At 42.2% G+C, this 27,815-nt stretch overlaps 1 protein-coding gene across 4 annotated transcripts in view; it reads left to right on the top strand.

Moving 5' to 3' along the window:
- Nucleotides 1-27,815, top strand: part of AK5 (adenylate kinase 5) — a 240,104-nt gene that overhangs the window by 156,772 nt on the left and 55,517 nt on the right. For all 4 annotated transcript variants that reach the window (XM_059075353.2, XM_067044561.1, XM_067044548.1 and 1 more), the window contains exons 9-10: nt 17,016-17,058; nt 19,482-19,526. In XM_059075353.2, the coding sequence (XP_058931336.1) occupies nt 17,016-17,058; nt 19,482-19,526 (88 nt within the window). The remainder of the gene's footprint in view (nt 1-17,015; nt 17,059-19,481; nt 19,527-27,815) is intronic.

Raw genomic sequence — 27,815 nt, 5'->3', positions numbered from 1 at the left:
AGCTTAACATTCTTTTTTAAAAAAGAAAGAAAGAAGGTAACGTGTGGTGAGATATTTTCCCCAAGTCTTTCCTAAGACTCTGCGCCTCACTTTGCATTTCAAGTAGCTTGTCCTGCTTCCCTCTCCCTGCCAAGCCAAATGCTAGGCCTGCTGTCTTCGTGGTTGGGAACGTGAGCCCCAGATTTCGTCTCAGAATTTTCTGGGGTAACGTTCGCTTACATCCAACTTCCACGGCACGCCACTTTGATAGATTTCTATTGTTAAGGTAGTGGAGTGGAGCCTGTAAGGGAAAAGTAGGTGGGAATAGTGGGTAGGTTTTAGCACCCCAGACTTAGAACATTAAACAAGAGATGTGACTTTTCTGAAGGCACAAAAAATAACTCCTGCCTGATACACTAAGAAACAAAGGATATAATAAGAGCAGCTTAGATGTGTACAATAATTTGCTATTTATAAAACTTTTCATTGCCTCATTTCCTCTTAGCCACCACCCTCTGGCGCGGGCATTATTCTCATCACTTTAGACAGAAGGACACCTCTAAGCCATGGTTCAGGGAATGAACTTAATGCAACATGGAACCAATCATGTCACGTCCCTGCTAACAATCCTCAATGCCTCTCTGCCTTTGTTCCTGGGGTAAGGCCTGAGTCCTCACCGTGGCCCTGAGGCCCCGCAGAATGCCTCAGCGCACCGTCCTCCCAGCCTCCCGACTCTGTGTCCAGCCCTGCTGGCCTCCCGCGGCTCCTCTAGGGTGTGGTCTGCTCCTCCTTTGCAGCAGGTGAGGACTCTTCCTGCTGGGACAGGCTTGTCTTTCCCCACCTACCGTCCCCCCTTGCCCACTTGGCCAACTTAGCGCCCACTCCCTGACCCCAGTGCATACCAGAGCTCCTGTTCTAACTTTCCTAAGACCCTGTGTTTTATATAGATCCATATTTAATATACATTTCTTTATGTGATTATCTAATTAATATGTCTCCCCAGCTAGACAAGAAGCTCATAAGCGCAGGGACCCTGTGTGTTTGCCCACCCAGGCCAGTGCTCTACAGAGTGGGCCTCAGTGTTGAATGAAGGCCTCACTGACATGACCAAAAACACCCAGCAGTTTGGACTCAAACCCAGCTCCTAGGAATCCAGCGCCTTTCTTAGCATGCCACCCTGCGTGGCAGGTGTTAGAAATGGAAACATGTTCCATTGGGTAAGACACTACACAAATACAAGACATTGAAATCTAGAGAAAATACAGTGTGTTCTGTGGGACCAGATTAACTTAGATGTGGACAAGTGTGGATGTCTAACGAATAGTTACTCCTGGAATATGTGCTAACATAACTCCTGCGGAGAAAATAATGTCGTCTCCTCTCTTGTTCATTCATAGATCGGGAAAAGCTCACTGGGTCTTTGTATCTGATCCCCTGGCTCACGTCCAGAGGTGTGACATTGACACTTGTGTCACCCCTACCCCAAGGCCTCGGTTTCCTTTCTTGTAAAGCAGGGGTCCTGATTCCTCCTGCACAGGGTTCCTGAACATACGACCACGAGTATCCCTCCTTCCACCCTGCAATCTCTTGCACAGGGCCTGCTGCTGCGTAGTGAGGATAATCAGAGCAGAGACAACACTCAGGAAGGCCAAGGCTGACAATGTATGTGTGTATTTGTGAAGCTAATGGTCAAAACCTTGTCTTACCTGAGCTTCCTTTATCTCTGCTTTGGCAGTTGTTTCTTTTTTCTGCGCAGCGTTCTGTATGAGGGACTGAGCAGTAGTAAAGAGCAGGCTGGTTTCCTTGTCTCCTGTATCTGGTTTGCTTTTTGGTAGTGGGTTGAATGTGTGCTTTTCCAATATGAGGTCATCGGTACCTTTTAAGTATTCCCCAAATACTCTTTGTCAAAGGTTTTTCAAAAGATTATAAAATGTTTGTCTTTTCCTCCTATGGAACTTTGTACTAAGATTTTAAAACAAAGAAGTGATATAAAGTACAACGTGTTCCAGGAGGCTCACAGCTAGTTCACTTCAGAAAACAAACTTAGCTGTCTTCTGCATTGTCTTGGGAAAGTTATAACAGAGAGCCCAGATCGACAGGGCAGAGTCCTTGGGATGAAGAATTTCCAAATACTGTTTCAAAATAAGAGGTGCTATGTATCAGTGAACTACTGCTGTGAAACTGCCCAGAATTTAAAACAACATCCATTTATTATTTTTCTTGAGACACTAGCGTTGACTGAGCAGATCCACTGATCAAAGCTGGACTCAGCTGGACTCAGCTCTCACACATCCACAGTGTGATGGTCACTTTTATGTGTTAACTTAGCTAGGCTATAGTCCCCCATTATTTAGTCAAACACCAATCCAGGCATTACCGTGAAGGTATTTTGTAAATATGTAAATAATAAATAATATTTTAATATTATTTATAATAATAATAATATATAAATAATATTTTGTAAATATGTAAATATGGTTTAACATCTACAGTCAGTTGACTTTATGTAAAGGAGATCATCTTTCTTTAAACTGAGATATAACTGACATAATATTGTGTTATTTTTAGGTATGCAACATAATGATTTGATATATGTATATATTGCAAAATGATCACTGCAATAAGTCTAGTTAACATTCATCGCCACACATAGTTAACAAATTTTTTTTCTTGTGATGTCTTTTAAGATCTACTCTCTTAGCACCTGTCAAAGATACAATACAATATTGTTAACTATAGTCACCATGCTGTATATTATTACATCCCCAGGACTTATTTACCTTAGAACTGGAGATTTGTACCTTTTCACCACCTTCACTCATTTTGCTCATCCCCCAGCCCCCCTCTGGCAACCACCAGTTTGTTCTCTGTATCTATGGGTGTTTTTTTTTTTAGATTCCACAAAAAAGTGAGATCATATAGTATTTGTCTTTCTCCGTCTGACTTATTTCACTTAGCATAATCCCTCAAGATCCATCCATGTTGTTGCAAATGGCAGGATTCCCTTTTCTATGGCTGAATAATATTCCATGTGTGTATATACCACATTTTCTTTATCCATTCGTCTGTCAGTGGACAGTTAGATTGCTTCCTTGTCTTGGTTATTGTGATTAATGCTATGATAAACATGGAAGTGCAGATATCTTTTCAAGAGAGTGATTTCATCTCCTTCATATAAAAACCTAGAAGTGGAATTGCTGGGTTGTGTGGTAGCTCTATTTTTAATTTTTTGAGGAACCTCCGTACTGTTTTCCATAGCAGCTGCACCAATTTACATTTCTACCAATAGTGAGATTATCCTTGATAATACTTGTGGGCCTCATCCAATCAGCTGAAAGGCCTTAAGAGCAAAACTGAGGTTTCCCTGAGGAAGAGGAAATTCTATGGTCTACAGTGTCACCTCCTGCCCTAGAGTTTCCAGCCTGCCAGCCTGTCCTCTAGATTTCAGAATTGCCTAGCCAGCCTCCACAATTGTGTAAGCCAATTCCTTGTAGTAAATCTCTGATAGATAGAGATACATAGGTAGAGTAATAGCCTGCTAGTTCTGCTTCTTTATAGATCCCTAACTGGTCAGCTGTTGGGTCAGCCAGGGCCTGGCTGGTCTAGGATGGCCTGTCTGGGGTGAATGGAACTCTGTTCCACATGGCCTCCCATCCTCAAGCAGGCTACCTCAGATTCATCCTCATGGCAGGGGTGGGGGACCAAGGGAGAATGTGGAAGCATGAAAATTTCTTGAAGCATAGCCTCAGAAATGGCACACCAGCACTCTTCCTCATTCTGTTGGCTGAAGCAAGTCTGACTGGCACAGATTCAAGGGCGTGGAATAAGACTCACCTCTCAATGAGAGTATGTGCAAAGTGACATTGCAAGGGCAAAAATGCAGGGAAGAGAGAAAATGTGAGGCCACAGTTGCCACTAACCTATCACAGACTGTTTGATATGATGATGCAGAAAAGGAGCAACATCAAAATTATTTTGTAACAATACACACTACTATCTATAAAATAGATAACTAATAAAGACCTACTGTATAGCACAGGGAACTCTACTCAGTACTCTGTAGTGGACTATATGGGAAAAGAATCTTTAAAAAGAGAGTGGATATATGTGTATGTATAACTGAATCACTTTACTGTACACCTGAAGCTAACACAACATTGTAACTCAACTGTACTCCAACAAAAAAGTTTTTTTCAATTATTTTGTAACAACCAATATGCCTTTTCCCTCTTTTTTTTTTTTTTTTTTTTTTTTTTTTTTTTTTTTTTTTTTTTTTTTTGCGGTACGCGGGCCCCTCACTGCTGTGGCCTCTCCCGTTGCGGAGCACAGGCTCCGGACGCGCAAGCTCAGCGGCCATGGCCCACGGGCCCAGCCGCTCCGCAGCATGTGGGATCTTCCCGGAACGGGGCACGAACCCATGTCCCCTGCCTCGGCAGGCAGACTCTCAACCACAGCGCCACCAGGGAAGCCCCTTTTCCCTCTTTTTAAGGCAGTAAAACTATAAACTAAAATATTCAGAGCCTTAATTTTCTCACTTGCAAATGGAGGATAGTATAGCCCACCTCATGATATTAGCATAAGAATAATGAGATATCTGTGAAAGCAACCGCTGTAGTGCCTGGCAGGAACTCAACAAATGATACTTCTCTTTGATGGTAACACTTGAGCACCTACTGCATGCTAGAAAAGAGAAGGCAAATATATTTGAGGCACAGGACTGGACATTTTTTTAAGTGTTTTTGTAGCATCATTATGCATAAGTAGAATCAATGGATAAAGAAAATGAATGCATATACAATGGCATATTATGCAGCTGTAGAAAAGAAGAAAATCTTGTCATTTGTAACAACCAGGATGGACCTTGAGGGCATTGTGCTAAGTGAAATATGCCAGATAGAGAAAAACAAATACTGTGTGACCTTATTTATATGTTTAATCAAAAAACAAACAAATTCATACGTACAGAGAACAGATTGGTGGTTGCCAGAGGTGGGAGGTATAGGATCAACAGGTTCAAACTTCCAGTTAGAAAATAAGTAAGTCATGAGGATATAAGGTACAGCATGGTGACTATAGTTGATAACACTGTATTGCATGTTTAAAAATTCCTGAGATAGTAGATCTTAAACGTTCTGATCACTATGAATGGTAACAAATGCTAATTAGATTTATTGTGGTATCATTTTGCATATACAACTATCATTATGTTGTACACCTGAAGCTACTATAATGTTATCTGTCAATTGTGCCTCAGTAAGAAATATTCATAGATAAAAATTATTTTTAATACAAAATAATTATTTGACAAAAAGCTTGGTCAGTATGTGGTGATTCCAAAACAGTGTTTGAATTTGCAAGGAAAAAAAACACCGTATGGATACAAACACAACCCAATCCCCATAATTTGTCTCCGTGCTTTTGAATTTTCTTTCTTTCTTTTTTCTTTTTTTTTTTGCGGTACGCGGGCCTCTCACTGTTGTGGCCTCTCCCATTGCGGAGCACAGGCTCCGGACACGCAGGCTCAGTGGCCATGGCTCACAGGCCCAGCCGCTCCACGGCATGAGGGATCTTCCCGGACCGGGGCATGAACCTGTGTCCCTTGCGTTGGCAGGTGGACTCTCAACCACTGCGCCACCAGGGAAGCCCGAATTTTCTTATTTTAATGGCACATTTAGAAGCTATGGTTTTAAATGTTGGTGCCCAGGTTTTGGAATCAGACGGATCTGAGTTCGAATCTCAGCCCTCACATTAGCTCCATGACTCAGGCACCTCCCTTAACCCCTAACACACAGCTTCAAATATGTAGACTGGGAACGATAGCACCTTTTTCAGTAGGCTGAAAATGAGAAAATGCCCAATATATGTAGTTATTGTTATCATAACCAATAAGATAAAATGATGGAAACATTAGTTCAGGGTTTAGAATGCACTGAAATGCTTTTGTTTTGTTTTTTTTAATAAATTTATTTACTTATTGATTTTTGGCTGCTTTGGGTCTTCATTGCTGCACGCAGGCTTTCTCTAGTTGCAGTGAGCGGGAGTTACTCTTCACTGCAGTGTGCAGGCTTCCCATTGCAGTGGCTTCTCTCTTGTTGCTGAGCATGGGCTCTAGGTACACGGGCTTCAATAGTTGTGGCTCGCGGGCTTAGTTGCTCTGCAGCATGTGGGATCTTCCCAGACTAGGGCTCAAACCTGTGTCCCCTGCATTGACAGGCAGATTCTTAACCATACCACCACCAGGGAACCCCCTGAAGTGCTTTTTTAAAGTTGTCTCCACTGCCTACTTCACCTGTTAGCACTTTTCCCAAAAAAAACTAGCTCTGCACATCGGGGTGTTATCGCACCAGCAGGTTGGGGTGTTTAGAGACACAAATTCTGTACCTGGAATAGTCTGGAAGTTTATCAGTGAACCATCGAACTTGCTGATCTTAGTCTGTCCCCAAAGACTGTCAGTGCAAACATGTATTACCACACAGGGTAGCATTAAGTAAACAGCTCACAACTTAAGCGGATGATAAGGAATATAAAGGAATCATAATTTGTAATGGAAAAGCAAGAAGAGCAGCAACAAAGCATCCTTCCTGGAAACTGTAAGACTGCCAGTTTCAGCACATGTACATGCCAGACCTGTATAGCAGCCAAGTGCTTAGAGTACTGAACTACAGTCCTCCAAAAGCTCTAAAAACATGCTGATTTTAAGTCTGGATTCTGAACATTATTAACCTTTATTAACTTCTGCATCAAATTAGTGGTAAATGCCTTCAGGTAGAGGCAAAAACTGAAATTCTATATACTTGCACCATTGTTCACCCAAGATAGGATTTTGCAACTGTGGATAAATGCAGTAGGATTCAGTGAGGTTGCCTGCATGTAACCTAACTAAAGTTGGCTTAAACAGTTTAAAAGGTGTTTTTCTCTCTTAACCACAGTCCAGGGATAAATGGTTGTGGGGTTGGTGCAGCAGTGGCCACACATGGTCAGACCGGTTCCCTCTTTCCTATCTGCCCTCCTCAGCGTGTGGGCAGACCTCCCTTTAAGGTCACAAGATGGCAGCAGTGCCTCCAAACAGCGCTTTACCCCACAAAACCATTTGCAAAACTGGAATGGGTGAGTGAGGCTGATTCTCTCTGTGTGTGTCCCTCTCTCTTCTGAATAGGGAGGAAATCTCTCCTCTGAAGCACCACCCCCCCCCCAAAGATTGCTTTTTACATCCTTTTGGCCCAGATTTGGCCACAAGCCCTTACCCATCATGCAGAGGATGGGAAAGCAGGGATTTGGCATTTTCAGCATCCGAAGAGGGAGGTGGCTACACCCTGCAAGAAGAAGGTCGGCTGTTGAGTAGGGGTCTGGGGGTGTCTGCCGAAGGGCTTAGGGGGGAGTGCAGAGGAGGTGGCCCTGGCAGAACTCTGGTGCCTTCCATGCCACCTCCACCCAGAGTGGCTCCATTCTTCTTCCACATAGAATCCTGCTCAAATAAAAGCTTCCGTGGATAAACATCACCTGTAACCCTTCGCTGCAAACTCAAATACCTAATATACTAATACCTGATATAAGTCAGTGAGTCAAAATTATTTGTTCACTATTACATTCCCAGCATCCAGAATCGTTCCTAGCATATAGGAGGAGCTTGTATTCATTTCCTATTGCTGCTATAACAAATTGCCACCAACTTGGTGGATTAAAATAACACAAATTTGTTATCTTACAGTTCTGGAGGTCAGAAATTCAAAATGGGGTTACAGGGCTAAAATCAGGGTACTGGCAAGATAGCATTCCTTCTGGAGTATTTGGGGGAAATCCATTTCCTTGCCTCTTTCTGCTTCTAGAGGTTGTCCACATATCTTGGCTTGTAGCTGCCTTCCAGCAATGGCACCACTCCGACATCTTCTGCCATCACATCTTCTCTGATTGTGTCCATCCTGCCTCTCATAATGATTCCTGTGGTTACATTGGGGCCACCCAGATAATCCAGCATGATTTCTCCATCTCAAGAAGCTTAGCTTAATCATATCTGCGAGTCACTTTGGCCATGTAAGATAACATATCCACAGGTTCCAAGAATTAGGAGGTAGACATCTTTGAGAATGTGCATATCATTCTGTCTACCACAGAGCTCAATAAATATTTGTAGAGTTGTTGAATGAACACTAGAATCTCAGCATTGGAAGCTGCTTTAGACAGCATGTAGTCTAACCTCTTACAAGGTCTAGGAATCTCATCACTGGCAGATAGTCATTCCATGTTTGCTTGAATACTTCTGGTACTGGGGGCTCTCCACCTTCCAAATTAACCTTTCCACTGTTGGACAGCTATAGATCTTAGATATTTAGACCTTTCTTCCTTAGGTTACTTCTGCCCTCCTTTCCAGAGAAATCTACACATTGTATCTTCTATATGACTCTTCCTCCCCAATTTTGGAGAAAAAAAATGACTTATTGTCTTTATCATTTACAAATCCTCACCTAGCACATCTCCATCTCAGTAACTGGGGTTACAAAAAGATGAAAGACAGCCTCCAATCTTCAAGGGGCTTATTGTGAAAGTGAATCCTACACATAAGAAGTTAAATAACAATACAGTTAAATGAGTTCATCCATGTTAAGTGCTCAGTACTGCGCCTGGCATGTAACAAGTGCTCCAAAAATGTTACCTGCTCCTGTTGCTGTTATTACCATTCACAGATGCTCTGGGTCAAATTACTGATGCACCTAGAGTTCGCTGACGCAGCAGTGACTGGAGAAGGCTCAGGGAGGAGGAGGGATGGGAGGAGAGGCAGAATGTAATCAAACTCAGGGTAAAGGGAAAGGCATTCCACGCTGGACAAACACAGAAGGCAGGCGTTCAGAGGCCAGATTAAACAGGTCAAGTTCTAGGAAAATTAATAGATTTATTTATCTCATGTAGGGTTTATCTTAACTAGCTTGGGCAAAACAGCATGAACTTTATCCAAGTTGTAGATAGCAGCTGTAGATAGCAGCTGCCCCGCAGTCTCTCCAAGCTCTCTCCTCCTGAACCCTTCCTGGGACTTGTAGAGACTTAAGCCCCATGGTCTCAAGTCTAGTGATTGCTTCTAGTGGTAAGAACACTTCTTTCGACCTGCCTCTTTGATTCCCAACTCCAGCCTGGAGATCATCTTTAGCTCCTCTTTGCTCTATGCTCCACGGCCACTAACTAACCCTGTCCCACTCCTCACTCAGACTTACCCCCTAAAACCTCAACGAACTGAACACAGACATTGAAGTTGGAGAATAACAAAAGTGAGAGAAGTAGAGGCAAGGTCAGAGCTAGACTGTAGATGTATGGGTGGTCCATGGAAAGCTGGGTGTTGCATCTGTAATAGTGATAAGCACGAAATACTTCAGGCCACCGAGAAAGCAGGGGGCACACCCATGACAAACAGAGGACTGAGAAGGAAGAGGAATCAGGAGGAGTTTGCAAGGAGTTCTTCCAACCCTCCACTTGCTCACCCCACCCAGATATGCCTTCTCCCAGCCTTACTTCCTTTTTTTTTTTTTTGCGGTACGCGGGCCTCTCACTGTTGTGGCCTCTCCTGTTGCGGAGCACAGGCTCCGGACACCCAGGCTCAGCGGCCATGGCTCACGGGCCCAGCCGCTCCGCAGCATGTCCCTTACTTCCTTTTATTTATTTATTTATTTTTTTCCGGTATGCGGGACTCTCACTGTTGTGGCCTCTCCCGTTGCGGAGCACAGGCTCCGGACGCGCAGGCTCAGCGGCCATGGTTCACGGGCCCAGTCGCTCCGCGGCATGTGGGATCCTCCCGGACCGGGGCACGAACCCGTGTCCCCTGCATCGGCAGGCGGATTCTCAACCACTGCGCCACCAGGGAAGCCCTCTTACTTCCTTTTAAAAGAAAGACGGTGGGGCAAAGGAAGATGAATGATTCTGTGCAATATTTTTCTCACTGAAAAACACATGAACACACATACAGTATGCTTTAATCTAATCATCTGATTTTCCACTTTGCTGAGACTATCTCATAAAGAGCCTATATCCTCATAGCATCTACAAAAGTACCCAAAACAGGCCAATATGCTCTGTAGTTCCCAATGATTGACACTAAGCTTTGCCAGTTTATTTCTGTTTCATAAGGAGTCAGAAAACAAAAGTGGTAAAGGCCAAATAACTCTCCTTGGTAAGACTCTAGTCAGGTGTGACTTTATGGCCAACATTCACTTTAAATGAGATGAAATCAGAATGAGAACTTTGGTCCCTTCTTTAAACCACCAGCCTTGCAAAGCCCTAGGGCCAAATCTGGCACATGAAGCCAAGACCAAGTGTTTCCTCCGTACTCTTCCAGCAATGAGTTGAGTTGGATGTATTTTTGAGATGACAAAAACAGGAACTTACAGGAAAACATCAGGGAAAAACTTCTTTCTTTAAAATTTCTTATTAGAGACACGAACATTTCAATTTATACCTAAAAGAAGAAAAATACCATTCCTCCTCAGGAACCAGATCTGTAAACCACTATTTAAAGTAGTTCATGTAGAGAACCTGCAATTTAATAAGATGGGGAAAAAGCTAGCCTAGCATCCCCTGTATTTTTTCCTCCCTGTTTACTCAATTATACAAGTACTTCCACAGCAAGACCTCTAATTGTGTAGACTTCAGTGAAAGAGAAATGAAACTTGCTGTAAAATAAATTATTGGGTGTAATTAAATCACATACCACTTCCCATACTTTTTTTTCAAATTGCCCATGACTTTAAATGAAAACATTTTTAGAAAAGAACTGTAAACACTCAAAGCATTTCTCAAGGACCATTCTCCCTTCTTCCTGCTGATACAATGTAGGTATTGTTCCATTTTCCAATATTCTCCTGCTGAAGATCTGAGGAATTTCAAAACTTCATTCACCAGTAAAACTTGAGAGTTCTATTTTCAAATCACTTGATGAGCAGGATCCAGTTTCAGTCCCTCTTTTAGCAGATGAATCCACATTCATCTCTTTTCATGTGACACCATGAGCATTCCCTATCCTTGTGTAGTGCAGTCGCTCGATACACTCTGTCCTCCTGCACTTGACACACAGACAAGTCATCATGCTCCTTCCGGGGCAGCAGGAAAGGTGTTTAGAACACGAGCTTGGGAATCAGGAAACCCCACTGGCTGGAGCATCCTGCACAAGTCACTTAAGCTTTCTGAGCCTGAGTTTCCCCATCTGAAATATGGGAAATAGCAAACCTGCCTACCCGCTAGTGTTTTCTGGAGGATCAGATGAGATCACACATATTACAAACACTCCAAATATTACCCAAATAGCAGTTCCGATAACCATTTTAAAAATTGTTTATGTGAGGTGTTTTGCTGTTTTTGTTCCTTACCAGGCATAAAGAAAGAGAATCCAAAAATCTCATTTTCAGGCTCCAAAATGGGGAAATGCTACTATTTTATTTGTTCTTTTAAAATTATTCTTCTTTCCTGTTAAGGCTCTGGTTCTCAATAAAGATGAACCCTTCTGAGAACTGTAGGACATTTTGTGCCTCAACCCCAGCCCTACTTCCGTACTATTGCTTCTTATAACCAGAGATAGTGTCTTTAGACAAATTTAAATAGAAAATCCTCATATGCTAGCATTTCATGGTTCATGGTTCTTGCAGAATTTGGATGATCTGCTTAGTAGTAGTTGAAGTAAGAAAAAATTAGAAAACACTGCTCCTCACATTGTCTCAGAAACTACAGAATCTCTTTGAAATCAATTTTTTTTTTTTGGATTTTGGAAAGAAATTAAAAATGGATTGTTATCTGTGCTCAGGGCCAGAAAAAGAAAATAGTTTTCTCTTTGCAATATTTGTGAATTTTAGGGCCAAAAATTAATCTTTGCTGTGACATTTCATTGTTATATAAAGTCTCTTTCTCATAATCCCACTTGAAGCTATGCACATTTTTTATGCCATGAAACACAAACACTGGTTGTTGTATTTTTTAATTTATTTTTTGTCTGCATTGGGTCTTCATTGCTGCGCGCAGGCTTTCTCTAGTTGTGGCAAGTGGGGGCTACTCTTTGTTGTGGTGCATGGGCTTCTCACTGAGGAGGCTTCTCTTGTAGCAGAGCAGGGGCTCTAGGTGCGCGGGTTCAGTAGTTGTGGCTCGCAGGCTCTAGCACGCAGGCTCAGTAGTTGTGGCACACGGGCTTAGTTGCTCCGCGGCATGTGAGATCTTCCCAAACCAGGGATTGAACCCATGTCCCCTGCATTGGCAGGAGGATTCTTAACCACTGTGCCACCAGGGGCATACACACACACACACACTGTTTAATACAAACGAGAACTAGGAAAGCACTCCCAAAACGACCTACTACTTCCCTCTCTTTCCCAGGGGAAGTTTTGTTTTGTGGTCCCCAAAACGATTTTAAAAATCATCACTGTCTACTCAAGGAGGGGCAGTAGGGGATCTGATGACTGCCACCCCCACACACACACACACACACATGACAGTAAGAGGATGCTGACGAGGAAATGTAGCTTGGTATCAGGGCACTGAGGTTAGTCCTTAGCCCAGCTCTGCACAGCAGTGGAAACTCAGATACATCCCAATCCAGTGGTACAATAGAACTTTAGTTACATCATTCCTATCAGGGTTGCAGCAAGGATCCAGTAAGATCATATCTGTAGAAATGCTGCCAGAGCTGTAAAGCACTGTTTAAGTGTCAGCTTCATATTATGAGGTGATCTGCTTGTGACAGGGCCGCTGGTCCCATAACCAGCGGTTATGATGTGAGCAGACACTACGCTCACATCAAAGCAGGATGAAGAACGAACTTAATGCCTTATGATTGGTGAACCATCTATGAAGCTATGTTGTTTGGATCTTGCCCACCAAAAATTCAAGGCACTGGGAGCGACAAAACATCCATATCTCAAGGTGAAGATAATAGGACCTCTGATCCAAAAGGAAAACACACACACCAATTAGCTGCTCTTCCTACAAAGAATATCAGAATCCAGCCTTGCAGAAGTAGTTGCTTGCCTACAGATCCACGCAGGGAAGTAAAGTTGAATGCAGGTTGCTTTCACTTTCCTTACACTCTGGCTTGACTGGGAATGAGGGACAGAGACCAAAACCAATCTGTAGTCCAAATCCAGCTTCCCCATAAAGCCACCAATTCTACCCTGAGGCTCTAAATGTGTTCAGTAGGATTCTAGATTTCTCACAATCAACTACCAACATATTATCAAATACCTAGCATTAAAAAAATGTGGCAGGGCCTCCCTGGTGGCGCAGTGGTTGAGAATCCGCCTGCCGATGCAGGGAACACGGGTTCGTGCCCCGGTCCGGGAGGATCCCACATGCTGCGGAGCAGCTGGGCCTGTGAGCCATGGCCGCTGAGCCTGCGCGTCCGGAGCCTGCCCTCCGCAACGGGAGAGGCCACGACAGTGAGAAGCCCGCATACCAAAAAAAAAAAAATGTGGCAGCCTGAGTTGGGTTTTGGGAGCTAGTGGTTTTGCTGCAGACTTTCCTACCTTCGCCAGTATTAACAGCGTCATTGCAGGCTGTGTCTGGGTTCCAGACTAGTGAGTCACAAATGGCACTTACATAAATCTGTGCCTGTTTTTGTACTACCTCTCTTTGTAAGTTTCTTCATATTTGGTATGCCGCTTCATGCCCCCAAAGTCTAGTTTTACACTGCAGAAAGTCTTCTATGTCTCACTGTACCCACAAAGCCTAACCCCGCATTCAGACTTACAGGCAACAAAGGGTTGAGTGGATGGAGCAGCAACAAGGTAAAAGGCTGCAACCCCCAGAGGCACCCACAGGTACCCAGGGTGGAACTCGGTTGTTAGTGGGTTGTGTTTTCTCCAAGAATACCTCACAGAAGATGCAGCTACAGTGGAACCTGACATAAACACCTTATCAGCCATTTCTCCAAGAAGCTTATCTAACATTTTGCACCTTATATAACTGACATTCTGAAATTAATGCCTCTTACGCAGAACACACCTAGCATTTGAAAAGAAAGGAGATAAGAATTAGGGCCTCCGGAGGCTGTATGATATTTTTTCACCAAAACCAGAAGTGTTTGCCTTTCACTGGTTGTTTCATGTATGTGTGTATGTTTAAGATGTCAGATAAATTTTATCTACAAAAGATCAATTGTGAAGTTTATTGAGCATCACTGGAAAATAACACCCTGCAATCAAACATCCCATTCACCTGGGTTTTCACGTCAGTGACTGCAGTGCAGTACTTTCCTGATGGATAGTTTTTGACGGTTGTGTCTATGCTCCAGAAACTTGTTCACTATCAATGCATTCATGGAAATGAAGCTGGGGTTCATCTGAAGCACTTGGGCAAACAGAACAGAAGACTGTAAATAAGAGCTGTGGATAAAAGCAGGTCAGACTCAAGAAGCCAAATAAAGGTCAGAAAGCCCTTTTATAACCTGGTGCATTGTTTTATGAATTCAGATTAACCCTGATCAAACTCCAAGACATGATAGCCAGGTACAAGAAAGATCTGTTACAGTTTGGCCTATAAGGTGGGTGTAAGTCGATAATTCAACAATAATATTAAAAATTGAGAGAAAAGACCTCATGGTTTCCTCTTAGCATTACCTGAATATATTCAATAGCTGTTTGACAAGCAATAAGCAGAGTCTGATTAAACGATTTTTTTCCAGCAAAGGCTATTGAGCCTCTTTCTATGTAGCTGCATCTTAGGCAAACATTAATTGCTTCAACTAGGTCCCTGTCTCAGGAGGGTTTCCCTAGAAGCAGAGGCTAAGATGGGGATCTTTGCAAGTGTGTTTGTTATTAGATGTGCTTTTGCGAGACAGGGAGAGATGCAGGATAGGGCAGGGGAGAAGCCAGCTGGATATTAGCTTCAACTTGATCTCAAGGGGACCACTGGGGAACAACTTATACCAGAGTCATCCCAGCTTGAGGGAGGGACCAGACTCCTGTGTGCTCTTAGCAGCAGCCGGGGGATGGGTGTACCAGCCAGGTGAGCTGCAGGACACTAACAGGTCCACTATGGCAGCTAAGATGATGGGACTAAATCTCTAGGAGCCAGACTGTGTGGTAGGAGACGTGGTTCTCATCCCAACCCTGGCCTCACTAAGGACATGATGATATGGCCACGGGCCCCTCACATGGCCTCTGCAACTACCAATTTCCTCATCTGTAAAATGGGAGAGCAGGGGTGGTAGAGTTGGATTAGACGATCCCTGCACAATGTGAAATGCAATGATTTCAGTAAGGGAAGTGGGGGGAGGTTCACTGAGGAATAGTGGATGTTTCTTTCTATTCACGGAGAGGAGTTAATTAATGTAAATGTGTCCCTGAATAACTAGTCCATAGTATACTCTTCCCTCACCTGGAATAGCTCTGGATACACAGGCAAATCTAGGAAGACAAGCAATAAAGTTGCCCTGAGGCGTATGTTCTATATAAAGGATGGCAAGGCTCTGTTTTCAAACAAAGTGCTTTTGTGGCAGTTTACCTAAGGGGAGCATTAATACAACCAGGCAACCTCATTTAACTGACTCCTGTATCAAAGCAAATTAGAGGCAAGAGGCTGGAGTAAAGCATGAGCCAGAGGCTGTCCCTGAAAAACTACACAGCCTCTAGGGAGAGCAGTTTGGAAACATCTATCAAAATTATAGGGCTTCCCTGGTGGCGCAGTGGTTGAAGAGTCCGCCTGCCGATGCAGGCAACACGGGTTCATGCCCCGGTCTGGGAAAATCCCACATGCCGCAGAGCGGCTGGGCCCGTGAGCCATGGCCGCTGAGCCTGCGCGTCCGGAGCCTGTGCTCCGCAACGGGAGAGGCCACAACAGTGAGAGGCCCGCGTACGGCAAAAAAAAAAAAAAAAAATTATAAATACATTTATTCTTTGCCTGCACAGCACGCTCTCTGGGAATTTATCCTACAGGTATATATGTGTGAAATGACATTTATATGAGTTTATTCATTGTGCTACTTTTTCAAAAATAGTCCAAGATTGCGAACAACTCAATGGTCCATCAATAAAGAACCAGTTAAAAACAATAACAACTCTGGTACCTTCTATACAGTGGAATACTGTATAACCCAAGAACGTCTGTACGGATACAGAAGGTTCTCCTGGATATATTGATAAGTGAAAAAGCAAAGGGAAGAACAGTATTATCAGATTAGTATGTATATTATAAACACATATGCATATATAATATGTTTGCTTCTTTCTGTGTAATGGAGGTAATAAGATCATATAGTTATACTCAAGTGTATCCATAGATACCTAGAAGTCAGTTTTTGTGTATCTGGAAAGATACCCCCCAAAAAACTTCTATGAGTGGTAATCTCTAAGGGATGAGTCAGGCAATGAGAAAATGGGATGGATAGAGACATAGGTGGGAGTGAGAAATCTCACCAATGCGTTTTTACAGATTTACTTTCTGGATTTTTTTCCCAACCATCATGGGTTTTTCTGTAAGGAAAATGGAGGAGCTGTTTGATTAAAAAATAAAATGGAAATTTAAAAGGCAGGCATCAATCAAAGCTGGTCATTCCAACTTCCCTTATTTCATGCTTTCATTCAGGGATTGGCAAACTGAGGCTGTTGGTTAAGTAGCGAGACCATATGGCTCACAATGCTAAAAATGTTTACTCTCTGGCCCTTTCCTGAAAGTTTGCCAAGTCCAGCTGTAAATCATGGAGTTGTTTGTAAAATAGCTGTACTCTTCCTACCAGTGAGCTTCAAGTACTTCTATCAGTTTTGTCTTCTTTACATCAGCTTTTCTGACCACAGAGAGTTATGCACCAAGGAAAAAGGCAGGATATTGTACCCGTTACAAAGAGCATGAACCCTGGGGACAGACAGCCCAGGTTTAAATCTGGGCTTTGTCCCTCACTACTACGTGACCTTGGGCAACTAACTTCTTGAACTCAGTATGGTTTTCATCTGTAAAAGCTGGGTAATAATGGTACCTCCTTCACAGAGTCGTTTGGAAGGTTAAGTATGTTAATGCTGGCAAGAAGTTTAGTACAATGCCTGTTAGTATTATCATCTAATATTTTGATTTTTTATAAACAGGGTGATGACCAGTTAAATGTGTTTGAAGAAGACACCATAGGAGGTGAGTTTTCTTTACTCAGACAAAAGTTGTCATTTTAGTAGCTCTGAGCATGTCATTTTTATTAAACACCACTAAGAGATAATAATCTACCAACAGCTTGTACTTTTCCCTTAGCCAGGGAACATGATTAAGATTGGGACTCTTTGGCTCTCTCCCCTCTTTGTCCACGTAAAGAATCAAAGGGATGCCTTACTAAGAGATGCATTTCCTCATTGCCCAGAGGACTTGAGCCCCAAGATGCTCAGTGAAGAGAGGATGCTCTGGTTAAAATGTTTGGAAAACACAATACCCAATCCCCTTTGGAAGATTCACATATATAAGAGCACAGCAAGACTCCCACATGTCCTGTAGAAAAGAGAGCTGGCTATCTTTAATTCACCATTCTTCAAATTTTATTGGAACACAAAAGTCTTTTTCCTGCATCATGGTTACTACTCTGCAGTGTACCATTGGGATGCAACCTAAGAAACACCCAAATTATACTGCTTCATAATTTTGTCATGTTAAAAGTCTTGCCAAAACTAAAAAACCCAAACATAATTAGCTACACATGGAACTGAAAATAGATAAAATTATGTGAATTTGAGTTTGTCCAAAAAAAGATAAGTTTCATGATTTCCCTAGAAAAAAATACCTTCTATCATTTCCACTCTGTACTAACTGTTGTTATAATTATGGTCCATGGAAATATATTTACATTGACTGGGAGCATATGCAAGTAAGTGAATTGACTTTCTAAATAACCCCAGCTCTAGTCCTGCTGATCCATGAGCATGAGGTAGTAGATAAAGTGTCATTTGATGATAATGGCAAGAGCAGTATGTAAAAATTACAGTCACCAAATGACATAATGGTGATTCATGAGGAAAAGGCACATAAACACGAGCCAAGTGCAAATAATCAACTCAGTCCCAACTGGATGGGGATTGATTGATTGATGAATAAAGTTTCTTTTTTTTCCTGGTTATAAAATTAACACACATGGGCTTTCCTGGTGGCGCAGTGGTTGAGAGCCTGCCTGCCGATGCAGGGGACACAGGTTCGTGCCCCAGTCCAGGAAGATCCCACATGCCGCGGAGCGGCTGGGTCCGTGAGCCATGGCCACTGGGCCTGCGCATCCGGAGCCTGTGCTCCGCAAGGGAGAGGCCACAGCAGTGAGAGGCCCACGTACCGCAAAAATAAATAAATAAATAAATAACACACATTCATGTGGAAATTTTTTTAAGGTAGAAAATAAGAGCCATCTAAGACCTTATGATCTAAGTAATCATGGGTAACATTCTGGTTTATTTTATTGCACTGTATTGTCTATATACCTATTTTTACATAGTTGAGAATACATGTGTATATACAAACATTATCTCCAATATTTTGTACCTATCATAACATAAGCATGTTCCCATATCATTAAAAACCTCTATAAACTTAGTTTGTAATGACCACATTGTATGAATGTACTATCATTTTATGAATGTACCATCATTAATTTTTAAAAATAACTAGTAATTTTTTTTAAATACCTATTTTTTTAAACTGGAATAAGATAACCATACTACTACTGATACTTATACTAACAATAATAACCACTTTCCTAGATTGCAAATACATTAAATGTTGCTCAGCTTCATAAAAGTAAACTAGAAGAAAAAAGTAAACTAGAAGTATGGAGAACATGAGATGACCATTTGGATCCATGTGTTAAAAGCATCAATCTATCTGCCTTTAACAGAAAGCTCCAGAAAATACTCGATTTTTCCAGTCACCATGGGCTACTCTGTAAAGAGACTGAAGCATCTGTTTGATTTCAGAGAACAATAACAAAAAATCCTTTCATGTGAAAACCAAATGGTTCCAAAGACCCCCAAATTCACCTCTTTCCTCTTTTTCCAGCTCTTTTTCCCTTGTCTCCTTCTTCTTTTACTCCAACTCAATTCTTCATGCCCTATTCCCTCTCTCTCTGTCGCTCTCTGTCTCTCTCTCTCTCTCTCTCTCTATCTCTCTCTATCTCTCTCTGGTAGAGTTGGGCCTTTCACTCAACTAATAGTGGATTCCTGCAAAAATGTAGCATTGTGTATATAAATGAACCACTTCATGACTACCTACTACATCACGTGACAACTGGAAATCTTTTAGGGCTCCACAAACTTTGCAGAGTGTCTCACTTTGCCAAAAATCCCTAATCATTCCTTTGCCTTAAAGCAGTGGTTCCCAAGATTCAGTTCTCACTCACCACCTTCATGATTTTTGTTTTATCTCTATGCTATCTATTCTCTATATATTATATATAATACTGTATACTATAATACATAATGTAATAGTATATATTATACTATGCTATATACTATATAATACTATATAGTATAAAACCAGGGCTTCAATACAGTTTTTCTTTCTGTATAACTTATATTATTCTTATTTTAAAGGTTTCACGGAAGATTTGAGAAAGTGTAAAATTATTTTCCTGATTGGTGAGTAACAGCCCTCAAATTTTCAGATGTAATTGCTCATAATAACAATGTGGTAAAGAAAAAAGACTACTCATTTCTCAACCTGTTTTGAAGTCTTGGTCCTTTTTTAGTCAAGATTACACCCCCGAGGCTTCCGGATCATTCCTTTCATTTATACAGTTTTATATTACTTTGGCTTTGTATCTTTTCAACATAGACAAAGCAGGACTCCAAGGAATATCAAACCCCTGAGTTTAGCTCTATGCTAATAAAATGCATTATAATGCCACGGGTAAAAGAATGCCTATGTCTGTTAAAATCTAACACCTTTTCTGTTTGAACAATGACCTGCTCCTCCCTAAACTAAATACATCAGTAACCACATATTCAAGTATATCTTAATAACCATACGCTGCATTCCATACAGCTAACAACAAAAACAATCTCATTTGTTTTATGCCCTAGTACAAAGAAACTCATTGGGAAACAAACTGTGGGATAAAATTCATTTGGGGTTAACCAGCATTTTCTGAGCACCTATTATGTTCCAAGTTATCTCCTTTAATCCTTACACAATCCTATAGGTTGGCAGTCCATCCCTATTACATATCTATTACACAGACAAGAAAAGTGAGCCTCAGAAGGTTAAGCAACTTCTCCAAGGTCACAGAGCTTATTAGTATGAGAAACAGATTTCCAGTTTTTCCCTTGGGAATAAATGGGACTAGTTGCACAGCAGTTACAATTACATAGAATAGGACAAAATGTCGTCAGATCACCTCTCAAAACTTAGTGCTTTTCCCTCTAGCTAGTCAAGTCTATAGAAAAGTTGATACACTCACTTAATACTGTACATTTTTCAGAAAATACCTATTTATATTCAGAAATAATGAAAAGGTCCACGCCTCCTCAATGAGTGGGGAAAAAAATGGTTATCAGCACCCTAGAAATATACTCAGATATACTTAGAATCTTGCACCCTAAAGTCAGGATTCTTCCATGGAAATCTCTCAGTAAACCTCCCTCATTGTCAGATGAAGAAACTGAGTCACAGAGAATTTAAGGGGTTTGAGGCAGGTCATTCAAACAACTGGTGGCAGAGAGGAGACCAGGGTCCATGGCTGTGGTTCCCCATTTCCAGGCCCTCCTCACCCCACCACTGAGTTTTGTGGGTTGTCACCCTAGACAGTCCTCCACATTTAATCATCCACCAACCACTTACTGAATATTGGACCCATGCTGGGCAGTGAGCAGGGATCAGAGAGTTTCCATCTTACAGGAAAAGGAGAACTAATCAAATTATTATCACAAACCTTGCAAAGCATTGGGAAGGAAACAAAGAGCTGAAACAGCGAATAAGCAGGGTGAAGTGTTTGGGGTAAAAATGGGTGATCAGGGAAGGCCCTGTGAAAGTGACATTTAAGCAGGGAACTAAAGGAAAAGATGGTTGACTGAAGGGTTTAGTGGGAGGTGAGAGGAAGACGAAGTCTAGCCAAAGTGAACAGCGTGTCTAAGCAGTGAAAACTCTTGAGCTCAACTGAGTTCTGTTTCTGACCTGCTTGTCTCTAGTTGACCTTAGCCTTGGGAACTGGATGGACTATTGCCGCACTCAGTTTACATTCTTTTCAGAAAGTAAAAGTACATAATGTCTACTCCTTACTGAAAAGAAACTCATCATCATAATTTCAAAGAAAATTCCCCTTTCCACACAAATTTTAATCAATTATCTTGGCATCTAGACTATACACAATAAATTATACTTTCTGTCCAGCTTTTATCTTAGAGGCCAAATTAGGAAAAGGGGAGACTCTTTAAACTTGAAGTTCAGGAATCCGAAGAATGAGGCTTTATTATCACATAGCAATCTGTGTTTTTAATAATGTGGTACCAAAAAAAGCTTTTAAAAATAGTACAGCACGTTTTGTGGTTGTTGTTATTGTCTCTAAGAATAATATTATTTCAGATTTACCCATGGTTTGGCACCATACTTGAATTTTGAGTGTATTTTCAAATATTGCTTCTATCTAGCCAGGCCTAAAGATCTCAGCTCACCTGTTACTAAGCCCTGAGCCCTTCAGAAGGTGAAATAGCACAATATAAAATCTGGCATCAGGACTTCCCTGGTGATCCAGTGGTTGAGATACCGTGCTTCCGATGCAGGGGATGCGGGTTTGATCCTTGGTTGGGGTACTAAGATCCCACATGCCATGCAGTGCGGCCAAGAAAAAAAAAGTCTGGCACCAGACAAACCTTAAGACCCTCCAGGGTCCACAGACCACACTAAAAACTGCTGCTCTGAATAAAGGTTTTCTTTTTTTATATATCAGCCAGACTCTCCTGTACTTCAACTTGTTAGTCAGTCACTATTCTGGAAAAGAAAGATTTCAGCTTACTGTTTGGGCCATGTACAAAGCAACTGCAATAAGAAGAAAAATGATGGTTCTCCTTCTAGGCTATTTACTGGATTCTGCTTGAAAATTAAGGCTTTAGTTCTAAATATACTTAAGCCTTAAACAACATGGGTTTGAACTGCACAGGTCCACTTATACACTGATTTTTTTCAATAATAAATACTACTACAGTACTACCCAGTCCAGTTTGGTTAAATCCACGGATTCAGAACCATGTATCAGCAGGAACCAAGTATTCAGAGAGCTGTCAATAAGTCATACATAGATTTTCGATTGCAGGGAGGGTTAGCACCCCTAAGCCCCGCATTGTTCAAGGATCAACTGTACTTTCTTGACAGATGGCAGGCTGGTATTTTGAGGCTGTATTATTGCAGGTCAATGTGAAACCTCATAAAAATACTCGGGATGTTGTCGACACACCCATAGCAGTTTTGATGAGCTTTAAGCAACAACAGTCAGCTGATTTCAGTAAAGTAAGTGTGGTTTTGTCTATATGAGAAGATGGCTGAATTTTTCGTTTTTCAAATTATTGTCCTGACAGCTACCAAGACAGGTAGGGTTGTAGTATTAGCCAGAACCTAGGTTGACATCTTCACTGTTAGTCTTAAGATAATAATATTAATATTCCTAAAGTATCCTGGTTTAAAGTCTCCTGGTTCCCTTTTGCCCACAGAAGGGTCCAACTCCTTAGTCTGGCCTCCAAAGCTCTCTCCCTGCTGGCCTCAGTGTGTCTTCCCCTTTTCCCACACAGGAGTCTTCAGCCCCAGTCTCACCTGCACCATTATTGTCTCTTGAACTTTCCTCTGCTTTTGTCAGTCCTCTCACCTGAAATGTCTTCTCCCCTGACTAATCATGCCCCAAGGTCAGGTTTAATTCTTACTTCTCTGTGCAGTCTTCTCTGATCTCCAGCCTTCCTCCTCTGTGCTTCTCCATCCCTGTGTCTGCATCACGCATTTAGATGCCCCAGAATGACTAGAACAACAAATATTTGTTGGAATAATGAATTCTTTAGGAAGCAGTGTGGTCAGTTTCCATAACAACTGAAACAGCAATTGGAATTCCTGGACCAGAACTGACAGGCTGCTTCTGGCTTGATGGTTTTCAGGTAATTATGAACCTAACCAGACACTTCTTACACCATGTGGCTGCTGCCTTCTCACGGAGAACAAGCCACACAACTCCTCCCCATCCCAAGCTGCTGGTACTTCCTGCTCATTTGCAAAATAGTTTTAAGTGGGGACAAATAATTGCACTGACTGCCATCTGAGTCAAAAAAATGTTCAGAGAAAGTGTACCGTCTGGATCAAAGGGAAAAGTGACAAGGATGGACCTAGTTGGCCCTTTGAATGTTGTGAAAATTATTGCCTCTCTGTTCATGAAGAAGGCATCTCAGTAGCTATTTATAGAGAAATGCCTTCCAAAGATAAGAGATCTCACAGTATAGGGCCTAGTGATCAAAAGGATTGAAAAGGGTTCTATGGTTGTTCACAAACAAGATATAAGAATTGTGCTGGGGACTTCCCTGGTGGCGCAGTGGTTAAGAATCCTCTTGCCAAGGCAGGGGACACGGGTTCAAGCCCTGGTCCGGGAAGATCTCACATGCCGCGGCGCAACTAAGCCCGTGCGTCACAACTACCGAGCCTGTGCTCTAGAGCCCGCGAGCCACAACTACTGAGCCTATGTGCCACAACTACTGAAGCCCATGTGCCTAGAGCCCATGCTCCACGACAAGAGAAGCCACCGCAGTGAGAAGCCCGCGCACCGCAATGAAGAGTAGCCCCTGCTCGCTGCAACTAGAAAAAGGCCGCACACAGCAATGAAGACCCAATGGAGCCAAAAATTAATTGATTGATAAATTTTTTAAAAAAAGAAGAAGAACTGTGCTGATGTACAAGACTGGGACGCAATCGTTGCCGAAAACAGAAAATTATTTGGAAAATGCAAAAATATCTTAAAGAGCCTTGTGACATCCCATTAACAGGCTCCTACAGTTTTTCACAACCTTTTCTGGTACATTTCTTTCCTTTTTTCTTTTTTTAAATCTCTTGATCATTATCTTGCTATTATCCAATCTATTTTGGCTTCTTTTTCCCTTCTCTGCTTTTCATGGCCTGCCTATCCCCCAAATGTAACATAACCTGAATTCTCATTAATTCCTATCCAAAGCCTTGGTAGAAGTTCTTCAGTTTGGAAAATCATCTGACTTTACAGGAGAAGTGTGAGACTAATGGCATAATGATCAAGACATCCTTCAATGGCTGTTGCTTTCAGTGTAGCAGGAACACAGACGGCCTTGTGTACCTTGGCATTGCTGCTGATCCGCCGCTTTTAAGTAGTAAGCTTTGACAGGTACTTGTATAATATTTTGTGTTATTCTGTGCATTTTTTCACCACCACACAACTAGTCCTATTTATTTCCTGGAGGAAAACTAAAGAAATGAGAATTTTTGCTTAAAACCCAATATCTCAATGCCTGTCATTATCTTATTAAGGGCTATTGTCATTTCATAGTTGCCCTGTTATCAAAGAACTATGAATACATCTAATTTTTAGAGAGTATTTCCTTGGAGATCAGGTTAAACATTTTTGGTGGAACTGACTCATGTGTCTGGTCAAATTACAAATGAAAATGAAATCTGATTGTTTTAACTTGATGTAGCTATGATAGAAGCCAATGTTTATTGAACACTTACACAGGAGGCACTGTACAAAATGCTTTATAATGTTATCTTACTTAATGCTTGTATCTGCTCTATGGAGTATTATCGCCATCCTATTTTTCAAGTAAGACGTCAGAGAGTTAAGTGATTTACTAGTAAATGATGGATCCGGGGCTTGAAAGTTTAGATTTTATCATTAGCAAAGATGCTGCCAGTTGTTTTCCTTGAAGTGACAGGCTCACTTTATTACTTTTCAAGAAAATGTTTGCCAGATACTCAAGTCTGAAAAACCATAGTTTTATCTGTTATTCAGTCTTTCAGAAGGTAAAAATGGTGTTCAACTTTAAAACAGCTAGTTCAACAACTCAAACGATCACACAGTGCTTTTCTTGAGAAAACCATTAAATGTACCTGGCTGTGCTGAAGTGCCTTACGCATCTTCCCACTTTGTCTCACAAAATATTACAATAATATGTAATTAAGGGGGCTTCCCTGGTAGCGTAGTGGTTGAGAGTCTGCCTGCCGATGCAGGGGACACGGGTTCGTGCCCTAGTCCGGGAAGATCCCACATGCTGCGGAGCGGCTGGGCCCGTGAGCCACGGCCGCTGAGCCTGCGCGTCCGGAGCCTGTGCTCCGCAACGTGAGAGGCCACAGCGGTGAGAGACCCACGTACCGCAAAAAAAAAAAAAAAAAAAAAAAAAACACAAACACACACACGCGCAAAAAAAAAATGTAATTAAGGTCAAAATTAAACTTTTTCATTGTTTCATCAAGAGCATTCTTAAGTAACAATGGCATTGTTTTCTTTCTTTCTTTCTTTCTTTCTTTCTTTCTTTCTTTCTTTCTTTCTTTCTTTCTTTTCTGTGAGTTCATGGTGGTGAAGAATACTAGAATAATTTGCTTTGATTGGTACCGCAGGTTTACAGCCATTGCTTTTGCACCATCAGTGAAAAACAAATAACCTCTTAGTATTGTGATGAAAATAGGGGACCGGAGTCTGTGGACCACACTATGAGAACCCTAGTGTTAATTGGATTTAGGGGTGTGTTGTTGGGCAGCTATATGAAACCCCAGACTTAGCATTTGGGAGATCTTGGAGGGAAAAAGTCCCTTGTGCCTTGTTTTCACTTGTCCTTTCAAAAGCAAATAACCCGGGACTTCCCTGTTGGCACAGAGGTTAAGAATCTGCCTGCCAATGCAGGGGACACAGGTTCAATCCCTGGTCCAGGAAGATCCCACATGCTGAAGAGCAACTAAACCCGTGTACCACAACTACCGAGCCCATATGCCACAACTACTGAGCCCACACGCCTAGAGCCCGTGCTCCACAACAAGAGAAGCCACCGCAATGAGAAGCCCGTGCACCGCAATGAAGAGGAGCCCCCACTTGCCGTAACTAGAGAAAGCCCGAGCGCAGCAACGAGGACCCAAAGCAGCCAAAAATAAATAAATAAATTTTTTTTAAAAGCAAATAATCTCACAAATGTAAGGAAGCAGTTAGGGGAAAGGGGTGCATCTACCAAAAGTCTCTGTTTCTCTGGGCTCCTGTGGGCCTGGAAAAGTTCTGAACGTTTCTCTGTACCCCGTGGTGCAAGGGATGCCTGAAAGGAAAGTCTGGGTGCTAGTCGGAAATGGCAAAGAGAAATGCATCTGGAGGACCAGGAGGAGACTCCAGAAAAGGGGCTGAATGGAAGGTGGAGGGGACACACCCTGGGGAACCAACAGCACCAGTAAGACCAGGACTGAAGGAAGGGTGAAGAAAACTCTCCAGATGGGAGACTGCCCTGACTTGGAAACTGAACTTCGAGCTTGTCTAAGTCCACTTGGGCTAACAAAATACCATAGACTAAAAAACAGAAATTTATTTCTCACTGTTCTAGAGACAGAAAGTCTAAGATCAAAGCACCGACAGATTCAGTGACTGGTGAGAACCCATTCCTGGTTCCTATACAGCCATCTTCTCACTGTGCCCTCACATGGTGGAAGGGGCTAGAGAACTCTCTGGGGCCTCTTTTATAAGGACACTAATCTTATTCATGGGGTCTCTACCCTCGTGACCCATGCACCTCCCAAAGGCCCCACCTCCTAATACCATCACATTAGACTGTAGGATTTAACATAGGAATGGGGGGGGGCAACACAAAGAACTGGACTATCAGGGTTATCAAAAATTATTGGATTAGGCTAAGAAAACCCAGCCTAGACCTGGTTGAGTTTCCATTACGAAGAGAAAACAGGCAGCTCATGAGCTAGGCTGAGTTCACATAGAGCAATAAGTTTCCATCTGACTCCAAAGCCTGTGGCTTGCCCTAGCTGTGAAATATCATCCCTGCTCTAGACACAGCCGTGTGATTGCCACAGCTCTTTCTCCCCTGAAGGGGTGCAGTTACTAAGGGCCCCTTTGGCACTCACCCTTGCCGATACCTGTTTTTCAAAGTCCAGGCCAATCAGGATGGAAGTAACAAGAGAAACACTGGGCCTCTTTCTAAGACAATCTCAAATATATTTACAAAACAATGAGATATCTTCTAACGTTGGAGAAATGCAGGCATTGTGTGCTATGAACCTACTTAATTACATAAACCTTTTCACTGCAAAAAGCTCTAAGTATGTTTGACTAGAACAAAACACTTTCTTCATTTATACAGACCAAATTAATAAACCTTTATCAAGGGCTCACTATGCTTAAAGAACTGTGAGGTTCAAAAAGACATTAAACAGAGCTTCCCTGGTGGCGCAGTGGTTGATAATCCGCCTGCCGATGCAGGGGACGTGGGTTCGTGCCCCGGTCCGGGAAGATTCCACATGCCGCAGAGCGACTGGGCCCGTGAGCCATGGCCACTGAGCCTGCGCATCCGGAGCCTGTGCTCCACAACGGGAGAGACCACAACAGTGAGAGGCCCGCGTACCGAAAAAAAAAAAAAAGACATTAAACAATCCTTGGAACACTGTATGACATGGCAGTAGGGATTTTTTTCTCCATGTTTTTAAAATTATTTCCTCATAGAAAAGAATGTTGCTGTGTTAAGTCATCCAGAAGGGCAAATTATTGCTAAAAAGAAAAGAGCACAAGTGAGTAAGTTTTACCAGGTACAGTGAAGGCGACCTCACACCCTCACACTCATTGTCTCCCTACCCATTTGTTGAGCTCTTTTTGGAAATGCCATTAATTCACCCACAGAGTCACCTGGTGAAGTTTTAGGTACTGAGCCTGTTCACTCAGTCAAGGCCACATCTCC

The sequence above is a fragment of the Kogia breviceps genome, chromosome 1, assembly GCF_026419965.1.
Source record: "Kogia breviceps isolate mKogBre1 chromosome 1, mKogBre1 haplotype 1, whole genome shotgun sequence".
In the NCBI taxonomy this organism is placed as follows: Eukaryota; Metazoa; Chordata; class Mammalia; order Artiodactyla; family Physeteridae; genus Kogia; species Kogia breviceps.
The sequence above is the reverse complement of the archived record's forward strand: the minus strand, read 5'-3'. Positions and strand labels throughout refer to the sequence as shown.